Source organism: Saimiri boliviensis, chromosome 17 (assembly GCF_048565385.1).
Source record: "Saimiri boliviensis isolate mSaiBol1 chromosome 17, mSaiBol1.pri, whole genome shotgun sequence".
Classification (NCBI taxonomy): domain Eukaryota; kingdom Metazoa; phylum Chordata; class Mammalia; order Primates; family Cebidae; genus Saimiri; species Saimiri boliviensis.
Genome location: NC_133465.1, coordinates 9,172,948 through 9,196,630, shown reverse-complemented (window position 1 = coordinate 9,196,630; position 23,683 = coordinate 9,172,948). Strand labels below are relative to the sequence as shown.

Below are 23,683 nucleotides of genomic sequence, written 5' to 3'. Positions count from 1 at the left end.
CTCTGGCAACTCCAGGGTTCTGTGGTTATAAATTTCCCAAAGCTGCTGTCTGTGTGTGGAATGAGCCACAACCTCTGAACACTCCACCTGGAACCCACAATGCTCCAAGTTCTCTGCCAGTGGGAGGAGACCTCTCTGGAATTACTCCCTCAGGTCAGGAGTTATAAGGGTGCCTGGGGGTGCTTTCCTTTGGCCTGGTCTGAGGCATGGGGTCCTTGGCTGCTTTCTAGACCCTCTATGTCTGCTGCACGTAAATAATGTATGTGATTTAGTGCTGAGAACTGGGGTCAAGACTTTTAAAACTCCTGAAATACCCCCAAATTCCACACATGTTAACATGCCGGTCATATAGGAGGTGCTCGGAAAATGTTGAAGAAATCAACACTCAAGCTCAGGCAACTTGACAACCTGGCAAGCACTAGCCACCACATTCCGTAACATTTGTGTTCAAAATCAAGGACAACAGGTTGGGAAAAGATTGAAAAAACTATGTGAGATCCAAGGGCATGGGAAGCCTAGAAGCAATTTGTGCAGGGTTGTCACTACTCAGCCACTTGCAGGTGGGGAGCTGGGGACCCCATGTTCTAAACTGAAGAAACACACCAGATTCCAGGGTAGGAGATGTTGGCAGGGCTACCTGTTGAGCCAAGGCCACACTCATGCACGCCATCTCTCCCTTGCAGACAGTGACCAACACCTTCAGGACAAACAATATCCAGATCCAGAGCCAGGACCAGAGGCTGCTGACATTGTCACTGGACAAGGATGATCAACGCACTTTCAGGGATGTGGTCAGGTGAGGCTGGGCCTGCCACCCTTAAGAGTTCCAGGGTCAATGGGACAAACCAAAGTAGGTGCCAGTTCCTGCCACCTCCTGCCTCTAGCTCAAGGCACCTCATTGGAGGCAGAGCCTGTGGCCAGGCAGGTGTCCCTGGTGAGCATGGGCTGAGGCCACTGCCCTGTGCCTTGGATCCAGGAAGTTGAGGCAAATGAATGGCTGACTCAGGGCAGCAGCAGATAATTGCATTTTCTCCAGATGCCTCTGCATATACTCAGCCTGCAGCCTCCTGATCCAGCCCCCTCTGTAGGCATGGGCCCCTACCACACAGGCTGACCTTCTATGGCAACTGTGTCCCAGTTAGCCGACCCTTACTGGTTTCCCCTCAGGAGGTGTGTTGGGGTAAGGGAGGCATACACAGAGTCACTTGCTTCAGGCGTCTCCTCCCAGGCCCAGGTTGTTCTTTCTCATCCAAACTCTTCCTCTTTCTTCTGCATGGCCGCCTCCTCTATGCCCTACAATAACGGCTCTGCCTTTCAGATGCCCTGGGCAGATCTGATCCCTGAGACGGGTCACCTGAGCTAGTCTCTCTCCACCCACAGATTCGAGGTCGCTCCCTGCCCAGAACCATGTTCTGGGGCCCAGAAGTCCAAGGCGCCGTGGCTCAATTCACATGGGGAAAAGGAGATGGAAACGACCAAAGCCAAGCCCAAACCCCTGCTGATGCCTATCAACACGTTTTCTGGCATTGTCCAGTGAGCCTGCGGGGACAGCAGGCCCAGAAGGAAGGATATACTACCCCATCAACCCCAAACACTTACACCTACAGCCAGAGCAAGGCCCAGCTCTGCGGGGCAGCTTTGGCCTTGACCAGGTGCCAGCGAGCGTCTGGGAGCACAGAGAGCCTGCTGTGGGGACTGTGATGAAGAAGGGCTCACACGGAGGCCTACGGATGGCCTGGGCAATGCCACAGCTGCTTGAGAACACACACACCAAGCCCAGCTTCTCACACAAATGGCTACTCCTTCATTTAGCTTTAATTCCCACTTCTCCCACTGTCCTCTCCCACTCAAGCTTCCCACCCAGCCCTTAAAACCAGGGTTAGAGCTGCTGTTTTGACCAGAGCCCTGTGGTCCTAGGGGAAAATAGGAAGCAGGGAACAGCAATGGCACTGCCTCCCTCCCAAGTTTCTTCCCTTCCCACTCTCAGGCCACTGCCCACCTCACCCAGCCCAGGCAAGGGCCTCTATCAGGTGGGGGAAAAATGTCAGATTCAATAAACATACACTGAAATCCTTCTGCTTTCATCTTATACCTGGCAATATTTATATGTTAACAGGAATCATCAGGGCAGTCCTTTATATAACCTACTGAGTCCACTTGGGCCAGGTAAGAGTTCTGTGAAGCATAATCTGGTATGTTCTGTCTCCTGCCTCTTGCTTGCTCTGTCACTGCTCTGGAGTGCAGTGGCACCATCACAGCTCATTGCAGCCTTGATCTCCAGGGACCAAGTGATCCTCCCACCTCAGCATCTCAAGTAGCTGGGATCACAGGCACATGCCACCATGCCCTACTAGGTTTGGGGGTTTTTTTGTTTGTTGTTTGGAGGCTTTTTTTGGTAGAGATGAGGTCTTCCTCTGTTGCCCAGGAACATAGGTAACCTCGGCCTCCCACCTCAGTCACCCAAAGTGCTGGGATTACAGGTGTGAGCCACCACACTGGCCAGGCCAGAGATTAAATACGTCAAAAATTCTTGGCTTTTATGTTCAAAAACCTACAACCAGGTTTAAAATAGATCAATGACACATCTTTAGTTTCCTCATCCCCAGAAATAGGTATGGTGTCAGGGGAAAGAAACAGAGAGGACAAAATGCTTGGGCTTGAGTCCTAGCACCTAGACGGAGTGCCAGGGGATGATGGTGGGCATGGGGGTAAGGTGAGGGTGGTAGAAGATTCCCTTTTAATTTGGGAATCCAAGAATAGAGAAGAGGGCACTTTGCCTTGGGCCTCATTGCCCCAGGAGTGGAAGCAAGTCTCAATGGCAGGACACATTCTCAATGCCAAGGAGAGTGTAAGATGGACCACCTGGGGTGCAGAGGCATAGGGGCCCAAGGGCAGCCTTAGAGAGTCCCTGCGCCTATATGGGACATGGGCAGCAGGCAAAGATTTTCTCAGGCAGCAGTGTGAAGCATGGCGCCTGAAGGCCAGGTGCAGTATCGTGGGCACCTTCACAGACACCAGCATGGTGTAGTAAGGAAGGGAGCCTGGTGGATGCCATTCACTCCATTCTCACTGCCCCCACCCTGACTCTGATGGTTTTACTTGCCTGAAGCAATCCAGGTGTTTAGCCCAAGTTCCTGGGCAACACCAGCAGCCAGAGGCTGGACAGGGCCCATGGTCTAGCTTGGGGTGCACCCTGCAGGCCCCAGGACATGCCCCTCACACACCTGCACATGTCCAGGCACATTGGAGTCTGACACCTGCCTCCCAGTGGACATGAACCCAGGACAGGTCAGGACTGAGAAGTAGATGGATGTGATATCCTCCACTGAGGTTGTCCACAGCAGGACCCAGGGAAGGGCGGGACTAGGGACTATCATCGGTGTGACTGAGGTGGTTTTATACCTGAAATGATTGCAGTAGCATTGAATTAGAGTGAGTTTACCTGGAGGAGACTAAATTTTATTTTTTCTGCCACTGGCATGACGTAAACAGATTCATACCAATTTGATCATTCAGTCATTAGGTTTCAGTAGACATCTGCACGTTTACCAGTTATTTAGGTTAAGTGAGGCCCCTGGCCTCCTCCCCAAGATACTGTGTACCAGCTGACAATGAAGGCAAGTCATAGATCGAATTCCATAACACACAGACATGTACTGCCAAGTACTTCTGCTCCATCTCCAGCCAAATTAGGTGCTCTGAGCAAGCATTGTACGAAAAGCTTACTGAATCAGGGGCTGTACACTGGACCATTCTGAAGCAAACCCTACAGCATCCTTCCAAAGGGTTTGGACTACCGGAATCTCTAGATTATTATATCTTGTTCCAGCAAGAGAAGAAATGCTTTCAGAAAAATTATACCCAACCCAGGTGACTTGGACACCACTAATTTCACCAGTAAAAAACTATAATATCTATTATGTTCATTAGTGAAGACACTTCTGTTGATTTAAGATGAAGTGCTTGTCTTAGCTCTGTGTTTTTGATGAAAGGCTAGCTAACTACCTCAGCTGTGTGTACTCTCATACAGGGCACGTGAGCACCCTTAGGTGTAGATTAAAACTAAGCAGCACATACATAAGGTTCTGGGGGCTGCCATGTGCTGGCAGGTCCGCGGCAAGGAGTGTCCTTGGACGACTGCCATCAGCTGTCAGCCCTCCTTAGGGATTTTCCCAGCTGGAGACAACCGTGTCACCCAAGGTCATGCCACTTCCGAGGGCAGCACGCATCCAATGAAACCATTCTAGGCCCTGGGATCAAAAATACCTGCCTTCCTGGGGCTTGGATTCTGGTGAAGACAGACAATAAACAAGGTCAACACGTAAACTATAAACCTGTAGTGCCTTGGACAGTGAAAAGTGCTAGAGAGAAAGACAAAGTAGTGGGCAGGGTGGGGACAGGGTTATGGGATTTGCGGTGTCAGCTGTTGGTCACTGATCGGGGTAAAGACCTGAAGATGATGAGGGAGAGAGCCTGGTGGATGCCATGCAATCCATTCTGGCTCCCCGCAGGCCGACTCTGACGCTTTTATTTGCCTGAAGCAGTACAGGTGTTAAGCCCAGGCTCCTGGGCTACAGTGGCAGCCAGAGGAGGATGGCTGCAGGGGCTCAGAGCGCACCATGCAGGCTCCGGGACGCGCCCCTTGCGCATCTGCGAACTTCCGGGCAGGTGGCCCGCGGTGGCGGCGGGACGTGGCAGGTGCGGCTCGCGGAACGCCGGCCCCACCCACACCCCCGCCCCCATCGCTCCTCTCCCTCCGGGCGGGAGGACCTGAGGGCGTTGGCTGGGGGCGGGCGTTGACCTGGTGACCGTGACGCTGCCCCAGGTCCGGGCCGCAGTCCCACTCGCTTGGAGCCCCGACCCCTGAGCCTCCCTCCCGGGAAAAAGGGGCCGCGCCCGCCCTGCGCCCTGCTCCGCCCTCTGTCGGCCCAGGCCTGAAGGAGCCGGGCAGCCATGAGCGCCAACCCCCGATGGGACATCAGCAGGGCGCTGGGGGTGGCCAAACTCTTTCACCTGCTGTGCGGGGTCCGGGAAGCCTGCGTGACCCCGTTCCTGACCCTCTACCTGAGGCAGCTGGGCTTGGCCGCGCCCTGGGTGGGCATCCTAATGGGAACCAAGCACCTGATCGCTGCCTTCTGGGCTCCCGTCTGTGCCATCCTGGCCAAAAGCTACCGGAAACGGAGAACACTTCTGATGGGCTCCCTGCTCGGCTCCGTGGGGGCCAGCCTGCTGATGATCCTGGTTCCACTGGCAGACAAAAATCGGGTGCACCTCCCTTGTAATGGAAGCAGCAGCGTGACCAGCACAGACACACTACTGAGGGTCACACTACCTGTGAACATCACCTCGGCCCAAGAGCCTGCCTCTAGCCACCTAGCCAAGATGACCGGAGAGGTGGAGGTGCCTAGCTTCAGAAAGCCACCTGGTGAAAGTGACCAAGAAACTTTCGGTGATCTTCGCAGCTACTTAGCACTCTCTGTAGAAGGAGCTAGGACCACATCCCAAGTTCTCCTCCATCCTGACACTTCAGGGCTGAAAGGTCATCCCTGGGAAGTTACTTTTGAGGTGGTCAAGACTGCCCTCCCCTTGCTTCCTGCCGGGAAAGGGCCCAGAAATCCAGCCAATCTGTCAGGGATCCAGGGGAAACCCTGGGCTTTTGACTTGTCCTTGGAAGGGTTGCGGTGGACTTTCATCCTCTCCTTGGGGTCCTTGGCATTCTGGGAGCTGCTGACAGCACCTCTGGAGCAGGTGGCAGATGACAGCCTTTATGAGTACCTGGATTTTGTTGATGCCACTGACCGATACAGAAGCTTGTCGGTCTGGAGGTTGCTGGGCATGTCGGCAGGCGTGTGTGGCATTGCAGCCTTGGTGGGGCAGCTGGACTGCTTCCTGATGACCAGTGGCCCCCAGGGTGTGGCCCACTTCTATGGCTACTCGGTGGTCAGCATCCTGACCTTATTGGTGAGCATTGCCTTTCCCATTCCCATCTATCGGCCGTGGGAGCCCAGCTACAAAAGCGTCAAAGCACTGTCTATTGTGGGGGGCGACCCCCGCCTCATTCTCCTCACCTCCACCGTTGTTTTGATAGGAGCCATCATCAGTACTGTCCAGAACTTTCTGTTCTGGCACATGAAGGACCATGGGAGCAGCGAGCTGGTCATGGGTTTCTCGGTTGCCCTCAGCTTGCTGGGGGAAATTCTGCTTCATCTGTTCAAAATGACATTGCTTAGGAAACTGTCCAGGGCAGGCCTGGTGGGGCTGGGGCTGGGCTGCCTCGCTGGGCAGCTGCTCTACTACTCTTTCCTCTGGAGCTGGTGGTCTGTCCTCCCTGTTCAAATCTTGAGTGCCATTAGCAACGGGGCTCTGTGGTGGGCTGTGGAGGCCTCAGTAGAGGACCTGACCACTCCCCGCATGGAGAGGGCTCTGAGTGCCTTGTTCCGAGGCCATTTTTACAGGAGTGGCTGTAGCCTAGGCAGCTTTGTCGGGGGCTTCGTGGTGATGCGCTTCAGCCTGGCTGTGCTCTACCAGGCCTGCTGTGTGGTCCTGTTGCTCTGGTTGGCCTTTTTCCTGTCCATACAGTGGAGGCTGCCCCAAGAGCGGAAAATCAAGTACTCAAAGCTGCTGTCTATGGAGGTGAGTGACACTAGTGACTCTGAGCAGGGGACAGAACGGGACTGGCTTGTGAAGGCCATGAGGGAAGAACCAGACTGAAAGGGCTAAGAAATCCAGGGTGTTATGATCTAGGAAGGAACGAGGGACTGAACAAAGCTCAGCCTGCCAAGGACAAAAACCTGCCCTGGACTGCAGGGAGCCTTGGGGAAGAAAGCGGAGGGTGGCTACGCTGAAGGCCCAACAGGATCGTCTCATTGCATGATTTTCTTTACTTTTGTAGTAAAAGGAGATTTAACGTTTTGCCATTCAATCTTTTTTTAAATAATGGAGGAATAATACATTTGCTTTTAACAACTTTCCCTTTGTATTCACTATATTTTGATGTGTAAAGTTTGCAAGAGTCCTGACTCAGGTGCTGTTGAATTCAGCAATGGTGGAAGGGATCAAACTGTCAGTGACAGGAAGACCATGGGGACCTGCAGGATTCAGTTGGCAGAGAGGGCAGCTGACATGGGTGAATCACGGCATTCCCACGGGTCATAAACGCATTAGCCTGCTCCTAAAAAAAGCCGTGCTGTGGGCAGGTAAGAATGGTCATGAAAACAAACTCCTTTCTGTCCCCACTGATATACAAGTGCCCACACTCACACTCAAGTACTTCCAACCGGAGAAAATAAAGGGAAATGTTTATGTGTTGGGGGAGGAGGGAGTGGGAGGTTAATAGTTTTCGTTCTTACCTTCACACAAATGTGTGTCCCACTTAGAATCATCGTTTACATTTACATCAGAGCAAGGGCAATTTCATGTCTTTTGAACTCACATTTTGCATGCTCCACCTCACAAGAGCACATGAAGGGTTTTTTTTTCTTTTTTCTTTCTTTCTTTCTTTTTTGTTTTTTTTTTTTAGAGACAGTCTCTCTCTGCTGCCCAGGCTGGAGTACAGTGGTGCAATCTTGGCTCACTGCAACCTCTGCCTCCTGGGTTCAAGCAGTTCGCCTCAGCCTCCCGAGTAGCTGGGATTACAGGCGCCCACCACCACACCTGGCTAATTTTTGTATTTTTAGTAGAGATGGCGTTTCCCCATGTTAGCCAGGATGGTCTCCATCTCCTGACCTTGTGATCCACCTGCCTTGGCCTCCCAAAGTGCTGGGATTACAGGTGTGAGCCACCGCACCTGGCCTAAGATTTTAACATCCGATTTTATTGAGGTGCAGACGTCTTCATAGGTAAGGGCGCTATAGGGTCTCCACACTGTGGAGGCACTTGGTGGGATTTTGGGAGTGACAGACTAGTGCTACTGCCTTCCCAAACTCCCCCAGGGAAGGGCCTGAAATAAAGGACCCTTTATTCCAAAGGCCAGTCCCCAAGGGCCCAATTGGTCTACCTAATCGTCAGTTAAAAATAAGGTATTGAATTTAGAAGAAGCCTCACTGTACAAATGCAGAAAATGTCTCATAGCTGGAGAAGGTGAAACAGATATATGAATGTCCACAGGGTCAGACATGGTACTAGGATCTTTGCTTTTTGAAAAATTCTCCCTAAGAAGCTTTAGGGTACAAATAACCAACAGAAACTACCTCTGCCTTAAACAATTAGAGATTTGTCTCATATATATAAGACATTTGGGGTGGGCAGCACAGAGGTGGTGCCTGCCACTGCTGGATGACACCACTGGAAATCTAGAATCTTTTCATCTCCTCACACTGTCATACTCAGCCTGTGGGCAGCCCTCCCAGATTTGTACTCTCATAGGAACAAGACAGCTGCTGCTCCTCCTCCACACCTTTCATCCATGTTCCAGGCAGTAAGAAAAGGGAAAGACAATAGGGCAAAAAGAAACAGGAACAAGTGTCTATATCAAGAAAATAGGCTGCATGGTGGCTCATGCCTATAATCCCAGCACTTTGGGAGGTTGAGGCAGGAGAACTGCTTGAGCCCAGGAGTTCGAGACCAGCCTGGGAAACATGGTGAGACCTTGCCTCTACAAAAAAAAAAAAAAAAATTAGCCAGGTGTGGTGGTATGCAACTGTAGTCTCAGCTACTCAGGAGGCTGAGGTAAGAGGATCACTTGAGCCCAGAAGTTTAAGGCTACAGTGAGTCATATTTGTGCCAATGCATTCCAGCCTGGGTTACAGAGCAAGACCCTGTCTCCAAAAGAAAAAAGATTAAAAAAAAAAAAAAAGGAAAGCTAAGCCTCCCCAGAAATTCCTCAGCTGAGTGAACTGTGTCCCATGGCCACCCTAGCCGCAAGGAAGTCTGGGAGGAAGTATTTTAAGCTAAGCACAGTTACACACCAAGCAAAACGCATTAGGAAAAGGGGGCTGGACCCAGAATTGGCAACTAGCAACATCTGCAGCAGCCTCCACAATGGAACTCACAGCCAGGTCCAGCTTACTACAAAGCCTGTGTTCCTTTCACCCCAGTAAGCCAGCTTCCCCCACAGAAACGACTTCAGCAATGTGACCCCCCACAACTACTCTATGAACACATCAAATTTGTTACCTGCATTTTACACATGAGAAAATGGAATCTCAGAAGTCATACATTGGGTCACTGGCAGAAACACCACCAGAGTCCTGGATCTCCTTACTCCAAATGCAGGGCATTTTCTTCTTTGCCAATAGTTCCCCAGCCTAGCTGTCGATCCAAGTCTGAGGAGCAGATGCAAAAAGTCAGGTTCCTGGTTTCCATCAGAATCTCCCAGGCGGGTTCAGAAAGCTGCATTTTTAGAGCTACCTCCAAGTGATTCTGATGTGGTTAACCAAGCACTGTCCACTCCATTGCCGTTTCCAGCTCTATCTGTCTCAACACTTCTTGCCAAATGTTTCTATTTGCAGTAAAACAAATAACAACTACTGAGTGGTCTAGGCCGGACACTGTTCTAATAAAGTACACGGTGTACTCCTACTAGTCATCAAGAAATCATAGAATGTAGACACTATTGGCATCTCCAGTTTACAGATGGCAGAACTGAAGGTTCAGTAACTTGCCTGAGGTCACACAGTTAGTAAGTGGCAGAGCTGGTATTCAGATCCAGCCTGGTGGCTCCTGGGCCTGAGAGTTATTAATCACTGTGCTCTATGGCTTTGAAATTGAGGGGAAAGGGGAGAAATTAAATATTAAGATTTACGGCAGCCATCACTTGAAACTGATTGGATAGTAATTTTACTATTTAGACAGAACACACAATAATACCAAAATACAAACACGTATATGTCCTCTAAAACAAAAGGATGAGGAACAGGAACTGGCTTAAGAAAAGAGTTAAGTATGATTTAGACTGAAGAGGAGGAAGAAGGAAGAGAAAAAGAAGCATGAGTTGGGGGGAAGGGTTGTAGAAAAGGAGAAGACGGAAGACTGAGCGAGGTGACAACTGATGGATCTAAAAGATTTTATGGGAAGGGTGGGAGGCTGAGAAGTTTGTTTGGGCTATTTAATGTTTGACTACCTTCCATTCTTAAAGAGGGTGGAGGCCCGGTGCGGTGGCTCAAGCCTGTAATCCCAGCACTTTGGGAGGCCGAGGCGGGTGGATAATGAGACCAAGAGATCGAGACCACCCTGACCAACATGGTGAAACCCCGTCCCTACTAAAAATACAAAACAAAAATTAGCTGGGCATGGTGGTGCGCGCCTGTAGTCCCAGTTACTCAGGAGTCTGAGGCAGGAGAATTGCTGGAATCCGGGAGGCGGAGGTTGCAGTCAGCCAAGATTGTGCCACTGCACTCCAGCCTGGCACCTGGTGACAGAATGAGACTCTGTATCCAAAAAGGCTGGGAGCCCAAGAGGGGACGGGAAAGCCCAGCCCAGTAAAGGAGCTCCGGTCTGGCCCCGCCCCACCCCGCCCCACCTGCCGATCTAGTCCCAACCCCTCCCCACTTGCCCCGCCCCTGCCAGCCTGGCCCACTGCCGCCCCGCCTCCCTGGAGTGCTTTGGCAGCGATCTCAGCTCACGGCAACCTCCGCCTCCTGGTTCAAGCGGTTCTCCTGCCCCAGCCTCCCAAGTAGTTGGGACTACAGGCGCCCACCAGCTAATTTTTGTATTTTAAGTAGAGACAGGGTTTCATCATACTGGCCAGGCTGATCTTGAACTCTTGACCTTTTAATCCATCCGCCTCACCCTCCCAAAGTGCTGGGATTTCAGGTGTGAACCACCACAACCAGCCATGTTTAACTTTTAAAGAACTGCTAATAGTTTCCCAAAGTGGTGTAACATTTTACATTCCCACCAGCAGTGCATAGAAGTTTCAGCTTCTCTACACCTTCACCAACACTCAGTAAAATCAATCTCTTTAATTTTAGCCATTCTAATAAGCATGTAGTAGTAGTTTCTTGGTATCCTTGGGGAATTGATTCCAAGACCCCACCCCCCCCCACAGATATCAAAATCCAAGGATGCTCAAGTCCCTTGTATATAATGGCACAGCATTTGCATATAACCTTAACACAACATCCCATATACTTTAAATCATTTCTAGATTATGCTATGTAAATAGTTGTTATTCCCTATTTTTGCATTTGTATTTTGTTGTTGTTGTTTGGATTATTTTTGATCCATGGTTGGTTAAATCAGCAGGTACAGAGGCCACAGATACAGAAGGCAGACTGTATCTCATATTTTAATTCACTTGTGCCTAGTTACTAATGACGTTGAGTATCCTTTCTCTGTACTGCGCTTTTGAAAATTAATCAGCATCATAGAAGTACACAGAACAAAAACAACCTCAGGTGACTATAAGAGCACATTACCTATCAGAATAGTAAACGCTTCAAAGCAGTGGTCTTTGTTCCTCGAGTGCTTTAATGGGGAAAAAGAACAAAACAAAAAGACTTGATAACTTTGTGTCGTGGATAGTTTTACATACTCACAAGCCTAAAGATATAGAATCAAGCCAGATGATCTCTAGGCCATATCCCCACGCATATATTAGAATTATTCTTGAAGAGTCTTTATTAGCATTGCTAATAAAAAATGTAAAAAAAAAAAAAAAAAAAAAGAATTCTCAAACCTCAAAGCAATGCTTTTGGACAAAGACCCTAAAGCAGGCGTCCCCAAACTACGGCCCACCAGCCACATGCGGCCCCGAGGCCATTTATCCGGCTCGCCTCCGCACTTCAGGAAGCGGCACCTCTTTCTCTGGTGGTCAGTGAGAGGAGCACAGTATGTGGCAGCCCTCCAACGGTCTGAGGGACAGTGAAGACAGTGAACAGGCCCCCTGTGCAAAAAGATTGGGGACACCTGCCCTAAAGGTTTGAGGTGCTTTTTTTTTTAACATTTTTTGTTAGCAATGCTTTTGGAGAAAGACCCTTTGAGAAGGATTCTAATGTATGCATGGGGATATGGCCTTTGCAGGAAAATGCTGAGACCACTGACTACTTTCAAAGTTTATATAAATTTGGAAGATGATGTGAGATGTCAGTCACCACCTGCGGAGGTCTGGCCTACAGACCCTGAATCAACGACGGATGAATGAATACACTCTCGCGCCATTATAGTGATACAAGTGGGCTAGGGATGGCCACTGGCTGCTTTCTGACGGCAAAGTGCAACCAATCGACCAAGACCCGATGTACATCCACATATTTATTCCTAACAAGAGGTTCTAAGTCAACACATTTGTGGATAATTAACATGGTTAAAAGAGTGAGAGTGGTTTTACCAATGATAAAAGCTTTAGGTTCCAAGCCCAGAGTAAACACTATTAACAGGTAATTCCCCTTTGATCTCCCCCTGAGAGGGTCATCCAGCACAAAGTTTACATGAGTAAACAGAATAGAGACAAAGGGATGTGGGGTAGACAGACTTAACTGGGAAAGCCTCATCCCTATCTTCTCCCTAACTTAATGGACTGTTGAGAAATGTTAAGTTGTTGAGAAGTGCTAAGTTTATGAATATTGGGAAATGCTGAATGTATGATAGAATATATTGTTTGCTAGAGAGAATGATGGCAAGGAAAACCTAGCCAGCCCTCCCCAACCAAGTAGAAAACTACTTAGGCATTCCAAAGTGGCAGGACAATATATAATTATCATACACAGTTTGAAACAATTCTTTAAGCCATCTGACCATGTCCCCACGGCTCCCTCGTGGAGAATACTTTTTAGTTTGTCTGTGATCGGTGGTAAGCAGGCACAAGCTGCCTACTTGGCATATTTTTTTATGAGAAATACCAAACACCTGTTTGTTAATAATGATCACATGTTCATAGAGAATAAATGCATGGGTCAGAATCTGCTCAGGGCCCTTCAGCCTGGAAAGCTGTCAGCCCCTGAGGCTCTTAGCTCCAAAGGCTGCTGGCCCCCCGATAGACTCACTTCACCATTCTATCTGGGTGTCTGCCTCTCAATTCCTTCAGCATTGCCTTGGTGGGACTCTTTACGGCTGAACTGGCTTTTGGTAATCAACCAGCTGGTGCCTTTGGCCTGCCCCAGTACAGCCTTTTGGCCTTCCAAAAGGTTTGAGACTAATCTATAACTTTTCCTAATATGTCTTTAATATTTTGCCAGCCACCCCGAGTGAATACCAACAATGATCTTCAGTGAAAATTACTTCTTTTAAACAAAGTCTGTCCCTGCCACTCCATTTGCCGCATGGGTCTCCAGCATGCGGGGTGGAAACAGTAGTCTTTCTGACAGGTGCATTGTTATAGGAAGCCTTTCCTGACCAACACGTACTTTTTTTATTTCTGCTAACGTTGGTTTACCATTCCCCCTCTGACCTTGTTTCAAAGAAGTGGCTTTTCACATTTTAGGACATATAGTTTCCTTTAATAATCTGATGAATATCACAGGTGCTCTACCCTGAAGTATGCATATCGGATTTTTCATGTTGGTCACATTTCACGGATAAAACAACACCAACAACAAAACATTCAATGGCCTCAGGCTAATTAAACAGATTCACCTGCTTGAGGCAGATTTTCTGCCAAATACCTTCCCAATGGCCCAAATTAGGAAACCTCCTTCCTAATTTTGCCTTCCCTTTACCCCATGACCAGTGACTTTGCTATCACAAGCTTCCCGAATTCTCTTCACTTCGCTGCTTCTCCTTGTTCAGCCCTGCAGGCTTCTGTCTTTATGCAGGCAGCACCCTGGGTGAGGTGTGCAGAGTCAGAGGCTGTGATAGAGGAAAGTGGGCTCAGAGTGAAGGCCCTGGGGAGGTTCTTCAAGAAACACAAGAATGCCAGGGCTCAAGCTTTCTTCAAGTCACCCTTCCTTCATTAAGTATGTACTGAGCAAGGCTGGGATCCTTCAGGGTACTAGGTGAGTCTTTAAGAATGCATCCATCACTTCCTCCTGCATAACATCACCAGACACCTCCCACATCTTCCTGGGGTAACTTATGTCACCTTCCAATGGCTTTATGCCATTTTTCACATTTTGTTCCCAGGGCCAAAATCATTGTTTGGGGATGTGCATATGAACTACCCTGTCCAATTAGAGTAACACTCAGTGGACTCTCTCCCTTGGATATGGAGCCAATGCTAACCACACTGTCTACCTGTGCAGAGGTAAAACCTTGAACTGCATTTTGCTTCTATGACAAAGCCTGCCTGGGAACAATACTGACAAAATCAGAAAGAAAGGCCTAACCACAAAAGCATGTCCACAAACAGAATGGGCCAGGACAAGGTAAATGTTGAGTAAGAAGTTCAAATAGTGAGCATTTTTCTCTGGGCAGGTGGGACAGCCGAGTGCAGGGACCTTCTGAAAAGACCCTCATGGAGTTTGTGAAATAAACTTGCATATGAAGGAAGGACTGGATCATAAAGACTTAGACTTCAGGTTGTAACTTTCACTCTGTTACCTACTTTACCAATACGTCAGTTGAGCTTTACAGAATCAAAAATAAACACAATTCTTAGCTCCCAGTCTTGTAGCTGTTAACAGTATTGAGTCTGACATTCTGAGATGTCTTGGTTCCAGCTAAGAAGAAAGTAAATATTGAATGGACCATTAACTATTATACTAAGGTTTACTTAAACCATTATTTCCCAAGTGAGTTTGTAAAACATGCAATCCTAGTGGGTGGAGGGTTGGGTAGAACATTACATAAGGATTCTGTCTGTGGCCAAACAACTTTGGAAAATGACGTTAATTATTGTCATCTTTTAGAAACTTGCAATGCCTAATAGCAATTGAAGACTCTCAAAAGCCTGCAGTCAACAAACTTGCCTCTCTCTCTTTGACCTATAATTCCTCTTATTTTGTGACACAGCAAATGTCTTCCCATGTAACACTAATCACAATCTTTCACAACTAGTCTTCCCTAGGAGACCCTTTGAAAAATGCCATTTGTAGTTTCTGGATGATCTTTTCAACCCAATAGAGTTGGTGCCAGTGACATATCTGGGCTTCCACACCCAGACTAGCAGGAATCTTGTGCATCATGCCAATAGGAGCTGGACAAAGGCTGTCTCATCAAGTCAGAGCATCATATTTATGAAGTAAGATATTAGTATGTCCTCATTTTGCAGGTGAGGTGACAAAGGTTCAGAATGGTTAAAATTCAAAACTAGGTCTATCTGACCACAGAGTTCATCTTCTCAACTGCTATGTTCAACCAACTCAGGCAGGTCAAGAGGCTCTTCCTAGCAGGGGAGCAATGAACAGAGGTAGGAGCATAGTAGAGATTAGACATCAGATTTATGTGTAGATTTCATAGGGAATTCATGGAAAACAAAGTTGGAAAGATGTGCTGGAACAAATTGTGAACCTCTTAAGCCTCAATCTAAGGGAAGCAGAACTCACACTGGTTGAAATTTGCTTCTGCTCTCTATGCCTCATACCTGCATACAGCAGTGCTCATAATTCCCACACTAATCTCAATTTACAGTAGGGGAAAGCAAGGCTCAGAAAGGTTAACTGGTCTGGCCGCCACAAATCCATAGTTCTTCTTCTGAAGACTATGAGGCCTCTAGAAGAGAAGATTTGACTAGCCGGTGGAGAGAACTGAAAGCTTTTTTTTTTTCCTTTGAGACCAAGTTTCACTCTTGTTGCCCAGGCTGGAGTGCAATGACACGATCTTGGCTCACTGTAACCTCCACCTCCCTGGTTCAAGTGATCCTCTTGTCTCAGCCTCCTGAGTAGCTGGGATTATGGGCATGTGCCACTATGCCCAGCTAATTTTTTGTATTTTTAGTAGAGACACAGTTTCTCCATGTTGGTCAGGCTGGTCTTGAACTCCCGACCTCAGGTGATCCGCCCGCCTCAGCCTCCCAAAGTGCTGGGACTAGAGGTGTGAGCCACCACACCCCGGCCAAAAACTTAACTCTTGCCTGTTGCGAAGTGAACAATGAGTCTGAGTTGATGGAGATTACGGGTGCTGAGATATTTGTTCTGGACAGACCACCGCAATTTTACAGGCAAGAAGTGGCTGCATCCCAAAAGATATGAGAATCAAGTGACAACATAATATATGTGATGGAATTTCAGAAGTGGAATCAACAATCCAGCCCATGGCTGTTGATTGGATAATGGGACTGGGGATCGAGGAAGGAGGAGGATCAAGGATGGTGGATGATTTTATAATTTTGAACCCATGTGATGGGGGGGAATTCCTCAGAAATTGCAGAGCCTGGGACCTCACGAAGCCATCCATCCAAAACCTGAACCTGAAGCCCAGATCATAAGAATTATAGACAATATGGCAAAAACTCCTCATCTGCTAGCTTCCTTCTACAATTGCTGACTGCCTGAGACCAGAAGCCCCACCACTTGGTGATGTGTGTGATGTGGGGTAAAGCAGAAGGCATACCTAGCATCCAGTGGCTTTCCATAGCCGTGTTCATGAAACCTTTATCTTTTTGCAAGCCTGGCTGTGAAATGGCTTGGAGACACGAGGCTATACTGGACCGAGGTTCTTTTCAATCCTGAGAGCCTGTGGTCCGCAATAGAAATGTAACTGGGAGGTGTTACTATGGTTTGAATATTTGTCCCCTCCAAAACTCATGTCGAAATGTAATCCTCAGTATGGCAGTATTGAGAGGTGGGACCTTGAAGAGGTGATGGGTTCATGAGGGTACTGCCATCATGGATACGTTAATGGGTTAATGAATTAATGGATTATTATAGGAGTGGGACAGGTGGTTTTACAAAGAAAGAGACCTGAGCTAGCATGCTCAGCCTCTTCGCCAAGTGACGTCCTGTAATGCTTTGCGACTCTGCAGAGAGTCCTCCCCAGGCTGAAGGCCCTCACCAAATGCATCCCCTTCACCTTGGACTTCTCAGCCTCCATAACTTAAATAAATTCCTTTTCTTTCTAAATTACCCAGTTTCAGGTATTCTGCTATAAGCAACAGAAAGCGGAGTAAGACAGTTGTCATCTGCTACAGAAGTAAAACTTAAAATATGACCCCTGGGCAAGTCACTTATCCCACTGGGTCTCAGCTCCTATGTCTGAAAAATGAAGGCCTTGGTCTCTCTGACCTTTTAAATTTGTGCCTCTTGGCCTTGACATGATTCCCTTCCTTGAGCCAAGGTCACACCAGCCCTTCTCACCCTGCAGAATAGCATAGCATTCTGGAACTCAAAAGATGCTGGGGCCTGGAATGAATGTTCATCTCCTTTCCCAAAACCTGGCAGTAAGTTCCTGGACTATGTGCAGAGGGACCACATTGAGCCCAAGGCACCACCTCTATAGGCCAACCTATGTGCCCTCAAAGCCAGAATCCAGAGTGGTGGGATGAGCCAGAGGGCGTGTGGGTAGTAGAAACGTTCCTTTTAAAAGTCTCCTTTCTTGTTAAAGAATAAATGTGCTAATAATTTTGTTCAGCCACATCCTATGCAGCTGTCAGACATGCCATGCTTACAGGCACATAGTACATTTGTGGGGGGTAAAGCAGTCCTTGTACTTTAACCAGTATGTCTGTGCTGGACATACTCACAGGCATGTCCCAGATCTCCAATGCTTTTACCTGTTTAGAAAAGTTTTAAGTTGTTAGCCAATCTGGTTTTAGTTTAGATTGTTGATGTCTGGCTCCAGCCAACAGAGATCAGACACACCAGTAAGAAAGACCCCAAATGCATGAGGAATAAATCTGTCTGTTTTCATTTGTTTATTGTATTCTTGTGGCGCGATGGCTAGCAAGGGTACCCTTCCTGCAGTCCAGGAAGTAAAAATCATGTTTCTGAAAGATCCTTTGTCTCAGTGCTAATTTTTCTTTGCCGTACCGAGCATCTATTTCCAAATTCTATTTCCAACAGGGGGCAATCCGTGGTGACTGGAACTTGGTGTCTGTGGCCGAGGGCTCCAACATGGGGGGCTACTGCAGAAGGCGGAGGTCTGGGCAGCTACCTTCAGTGCAGGGGCACCTTCCTACTTAGGACTCGCTGTTCCTTTCAGCTTTGCTCATGTCGACCCCCACAGGCTGCAGTTTCGGACACCTGCATCCCTTCTGCCCTTTGCAAGGGGCGGAAAGCTATTTTTCTGCATCCACAAGCGGGTGGAATGGCTGTTAAGCAGGACTGAAGAAAGCAAACCAGGACAGGAAGGGAGTGGATTCGACCAGGGGTTCCGAAGCTTTCCACCAGGGGACGCCAAACACATGGGAAAACTAGTGTCCGTCTTCCTTGGGCAAACCCAGTCCCTGTGCCCTTCTCAAAGCTGCAGCTCAGGATGAGGCCGGCAACCTGGAGACCTTTTCGTTCTTGGAGCTTGGAACTACAGAAAACCCCGAGGATCAGGTGCCGTTGCTGAGCTGGCTTTGTGAGAGGCAGGAGGTGAGTCCTGGGTAACGGGAACGGCTGCAATGGCTTCCAGTGGAATTGGCAGATCAGCCTGGCCAGCCCAGAGCAGCCCCTGGCAGCCCTTCCTGAGGATATAGACTACCCTGATGCTACTTTCATCTTAATCAGTGTAAATGTGAAGAAACAGGAGAAATCGTTGCATGTACTTCTTGAGTTTCCTAGGGCTGATGAGGGAACACCTCAGACCAAAGTCACAATAATAAATCCAATTTCACAGGCCCTCACCTCCTGCTCCTCAGTCCCTTCCCCTTTCAAGCCTGGCTTCCCAGATCTCATCAGTCTATATCCCGATACCTGCAGAGAGAGCCTCACAAGCATTTACAGACAAGTCCTATCTCATCAGGCATTCACTGGATCTCCCACACCATGGAAAAGATGAGAAGATTTGTCCTGGGAAGCTTTGAAGAAAATCCCAACACCTCCACTATCCACACATGACAATCTTCTTCTTTCAGGAAGCATATGACATCAAGAAACAATGCCTCTTCCTATTGTTCTTGGCAAATTACAGCAAAATCTGTGTGCTCTTAACCCAGAAAAGAGATGACACTTCCCAGAAGGAGAGAATAGAGCACCTGCTTTTGGCTTGTGACTAAAGCCTCTCTTCTCTCAGGTTGTACTAATTTCTTTTTTCTTTTTTTCTGAGACGGAGTCTTGCTCTGTGACCCAGGCTGGAGTGTAGTGGCATGATCTTGGTTCACTGCAACCTCTAGCTTCCTGGTTCAAGCAATTCCTCTGCCTCAGCCTCCCAAGCAGCTGGGATTACAGGCGCATGCCACCACAACTGGCTAATTTTTTTTTGTATTTTTAATAGAGATGGGGCCTCACCATGTTGGCCAGACTGGTCTCTCCTGACTTCAGGCAATCCGCCCACCTCAGCCTCCCAAAGTGCTGGGATTACAGGTTTGAGCCACCGTGCCTGGCCTATTTTCTAAATTTCTATTAGAGAATAGCAAGAAGCTTGCCCCCAGGGAGGTGAATTAGGTACAAGAACTACGATTGGATGTTGCCACTGAACCTACCTGAAATGAGGTAAGAGAGTTGGGAATGGATGCCACCAGGGGCCCACAATTTTTAAGGCAAGTCATAACAGGGATCTGAACGTCTTTCCCCTTGACAACAGCTGCCCCCTTGCCTTGGAGCTTGGCAGCAGCAAATAAACCTCACTGTGTCTGTCCCTGGGACTAGTGAGCCAGACCAACTTGGGGACTCAAGGTGTTTGGATATGTGAAGAAGTCCTACCTTCCATAGAAGACCAGAGGTTGTGTGGTGGTATCTGAATTTTGTTTAGCATTGTCTCGAACAGGAACTAAAGAAGCATTTCAAGAAGAAAACAATTGTGTTTTAAAAACTTAACTCTTCTTTGTTATTTGGTGATCAGAAACCTTTGTCTCATTGCAAACAAAGGAACCTAAGTAAGGGCAATCTTGGAAAGAAGAGGCACTGGATGCCATTACTGTATTTGTACTGAGGCCCACCACCGTCATGACCACCACGAGTGGAAATGAGAGATGGGGTTCACATGTGGGTGACAAAGATGTGGATGACAAAGACCTAGCATCAAAGACAAAAATCAACAGAAGGGAAGAGGCAATGTATGGAATGGGTTAGAAAGTACTAGCACGTCATACATCTGATAAGGTGTTAATATGCAGAATATATGAAGAACTCTTAAAACTCAACAACAAAAAAACCTGATTTTTAAATAGGCAAAGTACTTAAATAGACATTTCTCCAGAGAAAATATACAAAAGACCAGCAAGCACATGAAAAGATGCCCAACATCACTTATCATTAGGGAAATGCAAACCAAAACCACAATGAGATACCATCTTTCACATTCATTAGGATGGCTGCTATTTAAAAAAAAAAAAAAAAAAAATTGGCCAGGTGCTGTGGTTTGCCTGTAATCCCAGCACTTCAGGAGGCCAGGGTGGGCCGATCCCTTGAGGTCAAGAGTTCACCCTGCTAACATGGTGAATTCCAGTCTCTACTAATAATGTAAAAGTTAGCTGGGCCTGGTGGCACACGCCTGTAATCCCAGCTACTCGGGATGCTGAGGCAGGAGAATTGCTTGAACCTGGGAGGCAGAGGCTGCCATGTGCTGAGATTGTACCATTGCATTCCAGCCTGGGTAACAGAATGAAAATGTGTCTCAAAAATAATAATAATAATAATAAAATAAATAAATAACAAGTGTTGACAAAGATGGAGAAATTAGAACACTACACTGTTGAAGGGAAAGTAAAGTGGTGCAACCACTACAGAAAACTGTAGGGTGGTTGCTAAAAAAATTAAAAATAGAGTTACCATATGACCTAGCATTCCCACTCCTGGATATATATCCAAAAGAATGGCAGGCAAGGTCTTGAAGAGACATTTGTACATGCATGTTCATAGCAGGATTATACACAGTAGCCAAAATGTGGAAGTAACCCAAGTGCCTATCAACAGATGAATGGATAAAAAGTGTGGTATATACATACAAAGGAATATCATTCAGCCTTTAAAATATTTCAAATATTTCCTGTTCTTTTCTTCTCCTCCTGTATTCTCATTACATGTATTTATATTAATACCTTTTGTAGCTGTCCCATAGTCCTTGGATGTTCTGCTCAGTTTTCCTTTTTTCAGTCTCTTTGCTTTTTTTTTTTTTTTTTTTTTTTTGAGATAGAGTCTCGCTCTGTTGCCCAGGCTGGAGTGCAGTGGCAGGATCTCAGCTCACTGCAACCTCTGTGGGTTCAGGCAATCCTCCTGCCTCAGCCTCCTGAGTAACTGGGATCACAGGTGCACACCACCATGCCCTGCTAATTTTTGTATTTTTAACAGAGGCAGGGTTTCACCGTGTTGGCTAGGCTGGTCTCGAAAACCTGACCTCCAGTGATCCACCCACCTCAGCTTCCCAAAGTGCTGGGATTACAGGTGTGAGCCACTGCACCTGGCTTTGCACTTTGCTTTTTAGTTTTGAAAGTTTTTTTTTTTTTTTTTTTTTGAGATACCTCAGGCTCAGAGGTTCTTGACTCAGCTGTGTCATCTACTAATTAGCTTACCTGGGCAGTCTTTATTTCTGTTACAGTGTTTTTGATCCCTAGTGTATCTTTTTGGTTCTGTCTTAGAATTTCTATCTCTTTGTTTAAATTGCCCTTCTGTTCTTGCACGCTATCTGCTTTATCCATTAGGGCCCTTAGCATATTAATTACAGGAGTTAAATTCCTGATCTGATCATTCCAACACCCCTGTATATGAGTCAGGTTCTGATGCTTCCTCTGTCTCTATGTTTTGTTTTTGCCTTTTAGTATACCCTTGTAATTTTTTTTCCCCAGACATAATGTACTGGGTAAAACAAACTTCTATTCATAAGCCTTTAGTAATGTGGTAGTAAGGTGTGGGGGAGAAGAACATTCTATAGTCCTACGAGCAGGCCTCAGTCTTTTTTATTAAGCCTATGCCCCTGGACTGTGAACCTCACACATGCTTCGCAGTTGTTGCTCTCTCCCCTTAGGTTAGCTGGGATGGTTAGAGTGAGCTGCAATTGGCAATTTGCTTTCTCCCACATGGAAGGTTAGAGGAAATTAGAGCTGAGTATTCCCTTTCCTCCATGTGGGAGTTTACAGCTGGTTGGAATTGGGATATTTTCCTTCCCCCAGGTTAATTAGTCTCTGATAAAAACCCAGCAGGTTAGACTCTGGTTAAATAGTTTCTCCTAGAAGGTCTTGTTGAAAAGAATGGAATGCATTGGTATTTCAAAATAGTTTACTTTTCCATCCCCAGGATGGACGCATGATTGAAATTTTCTCAAATTATTTACTGTGAGAACCTGGTAGAGCTCCAGGAGGTAAAATTCACAAGAGTGTAGGGACCCCCTTATGCCTGGGTCCCCCTGGAATATTTATCTCTCAGACTTGTCCACGCCAAGTTCCAGCAACTCATCAAGTACAGAGCTGGTTTCTGCTTGTGAGTTTCTGGTCCAGTATGTTAAGAGTCTCTGTATTCAACTGTCTGTCTCTCCATTCTTGGGGGCACTGGTTTACTCTGTGACATCACTTCTCTTACAAATCTAAGAAGAGTTGTTGATTTTCCCGTTTTTTTCAGCTCTTTACTTGTTAGGACAGAGTGGTTACTTCCAAGCTTCTTACTTGCCAGACCACAAACTGAAAGTTCTGCATTTTCAAAAGTATTAACCTCTGAGGATTTTCCAGTTGTGACTTGTGACCTTTGGTTCCAAATCAATTTTAACCAAAGTTAAATCAAAGTGAAGCTTAGAGCTCATATTTCCACAATGTCCTCTGCCCATTTTTTGTTAGGTTTCTTGTATTTTTTCATGTTGTTTTGCAGGAGTGGGTTGTGTAATCTAGATATTAATCCTTTGCTGATTTTCATGCTGGAAATATCTTTGCCCTATCACTCATTTAACTTTGGTATTTTTTGAACAGAAAATCTTATTTTGATGTAATCAAAGATTTTTATTTTCCCATTACATCTTGAGGATCTTACTTAAGAATTTCTCTTGCTACAAGGATTCTAGGGAGAAAAATAAAAGAAAGAATCTCTCTTGCTACCCCCAATTTCCAAGTTAAAAAGATATTATACTACATTTTCCATATTAGCTTTTAATTTTAATCTTTCATTTTAGGTCTTTAATTCATTTGGAATTTCTTTTGAATAGACTTAAGATAGAGACCCACCTTTAAATTTCTCCACTTAACCAATTTTTAAAATACCATAGACTAAATAATCTACTCTTCCTCTATGATTTATGACACTACATCTTTATACTTAAGTCTGCTTTTGAGTTCTCTAGATAGTTTTATTAATCTATTTGTTCCTGCACTAATACCACACTAACTTTACAGTTAGCACTTGGCTTTGTAATGTTTCAATATTTGGTAAGGTGAGTCTTTTCTCTTTAATTTTCTTTTTTAGGCTTTATTCTCCCTTATAAAATTTACAGTAAGTTTTTCACTCCCTCCCACCAAAAAAAGTGGAAATTTTATTGGAACTGCATTGAATTTGTACATTAATTTGGAGGAATTTGGCATCTTTACATTGTTAAGTCTTTACATTATTTATCCATCTTTACATTATTTATCAATCAATATAGTATATATTTTTACCTATTCGAAACTTCATGTCCTTTAATAAAGATCTTACGTAGTTTTCATTATATAAAATCCTAAGTACTTGATAGTTTTTTAATGCTATTATTGTAAAAGATCACTTTGTATATTTTTATATTTTCAAATTGGTCATTGCTAGTGCAAACAAACCCTATCAGTTTCTGTATGCTGAGCATAATCTCCAGCAATCTTGCTGAACTCTCTTTTTAG

General features: G+C 46.5%; 2 protein-coding genes and 1 long non-coding RNA gene across 7 annotated transcripts in view; 2 read left to right on the top strand and 1 right to left on the bottom strand.

Moving 5' to 3' along the window:
* Window positions 1-4,383, top strand: part of PIK3R6 (phosphoinositide-3-kinase regulatory subunit 6) — a 63,388-nt gene extending 59,005 nt beyond the window's left edge. For all 4 annotated transcript variants that reach the window (XM_039476333.2, XM_074388167.1, XM_074388168.1 and 1 more), the window contains 2 exons: window positions 684-796; window positions 1,381-4,383. In XM_039476333.2, coding sequence (XP_039332267.1) covers window positions 684-796; window positions 1,381-1,537 — 270 coding nt within the window. In that variant the 3' untranslated portion in view covers window positions 1,538-4,383. The remainder of the gene's footprint in view (window positions 1-683; window positions 797-1,380) is intronic.
* The window catches only part of LOC141581796 (uncharacterized), a 154,699-nt gene that overhangs the window by 89,159 nt on the left and 41,857 nt on the right, over window positions 1-23,683 (bottom strand). The gene's annotated exons all lie outside the window — the stretch shown is intronic.
* On the top strand, window positions 4,730-7,537 carry MFSD6L (major facilitator superfamily domain containing 6 like). Its single transcript, XM_003929231.4, has one exon. It carries the CDS (start codon window positions 4,954-4,956, stop codon window positions 6,709-6,711), a length of 1,758 nt encoding a protein of 585 aa, XP_003929280.2. The 5' UTR covers window positions 4,730-4,953; the 3' UTR covers window positions 6,712-7,537.

What these genes read in the sequence shown, in the direction of transcription:
- MFSD6L (XM_003929231.4), top strand. Translation starts at nt 4,954, where the DNA reads ATGAGCGCCAACCCCCGATGGGACATCAGCAGGGCGCTGGGGGTGGCC.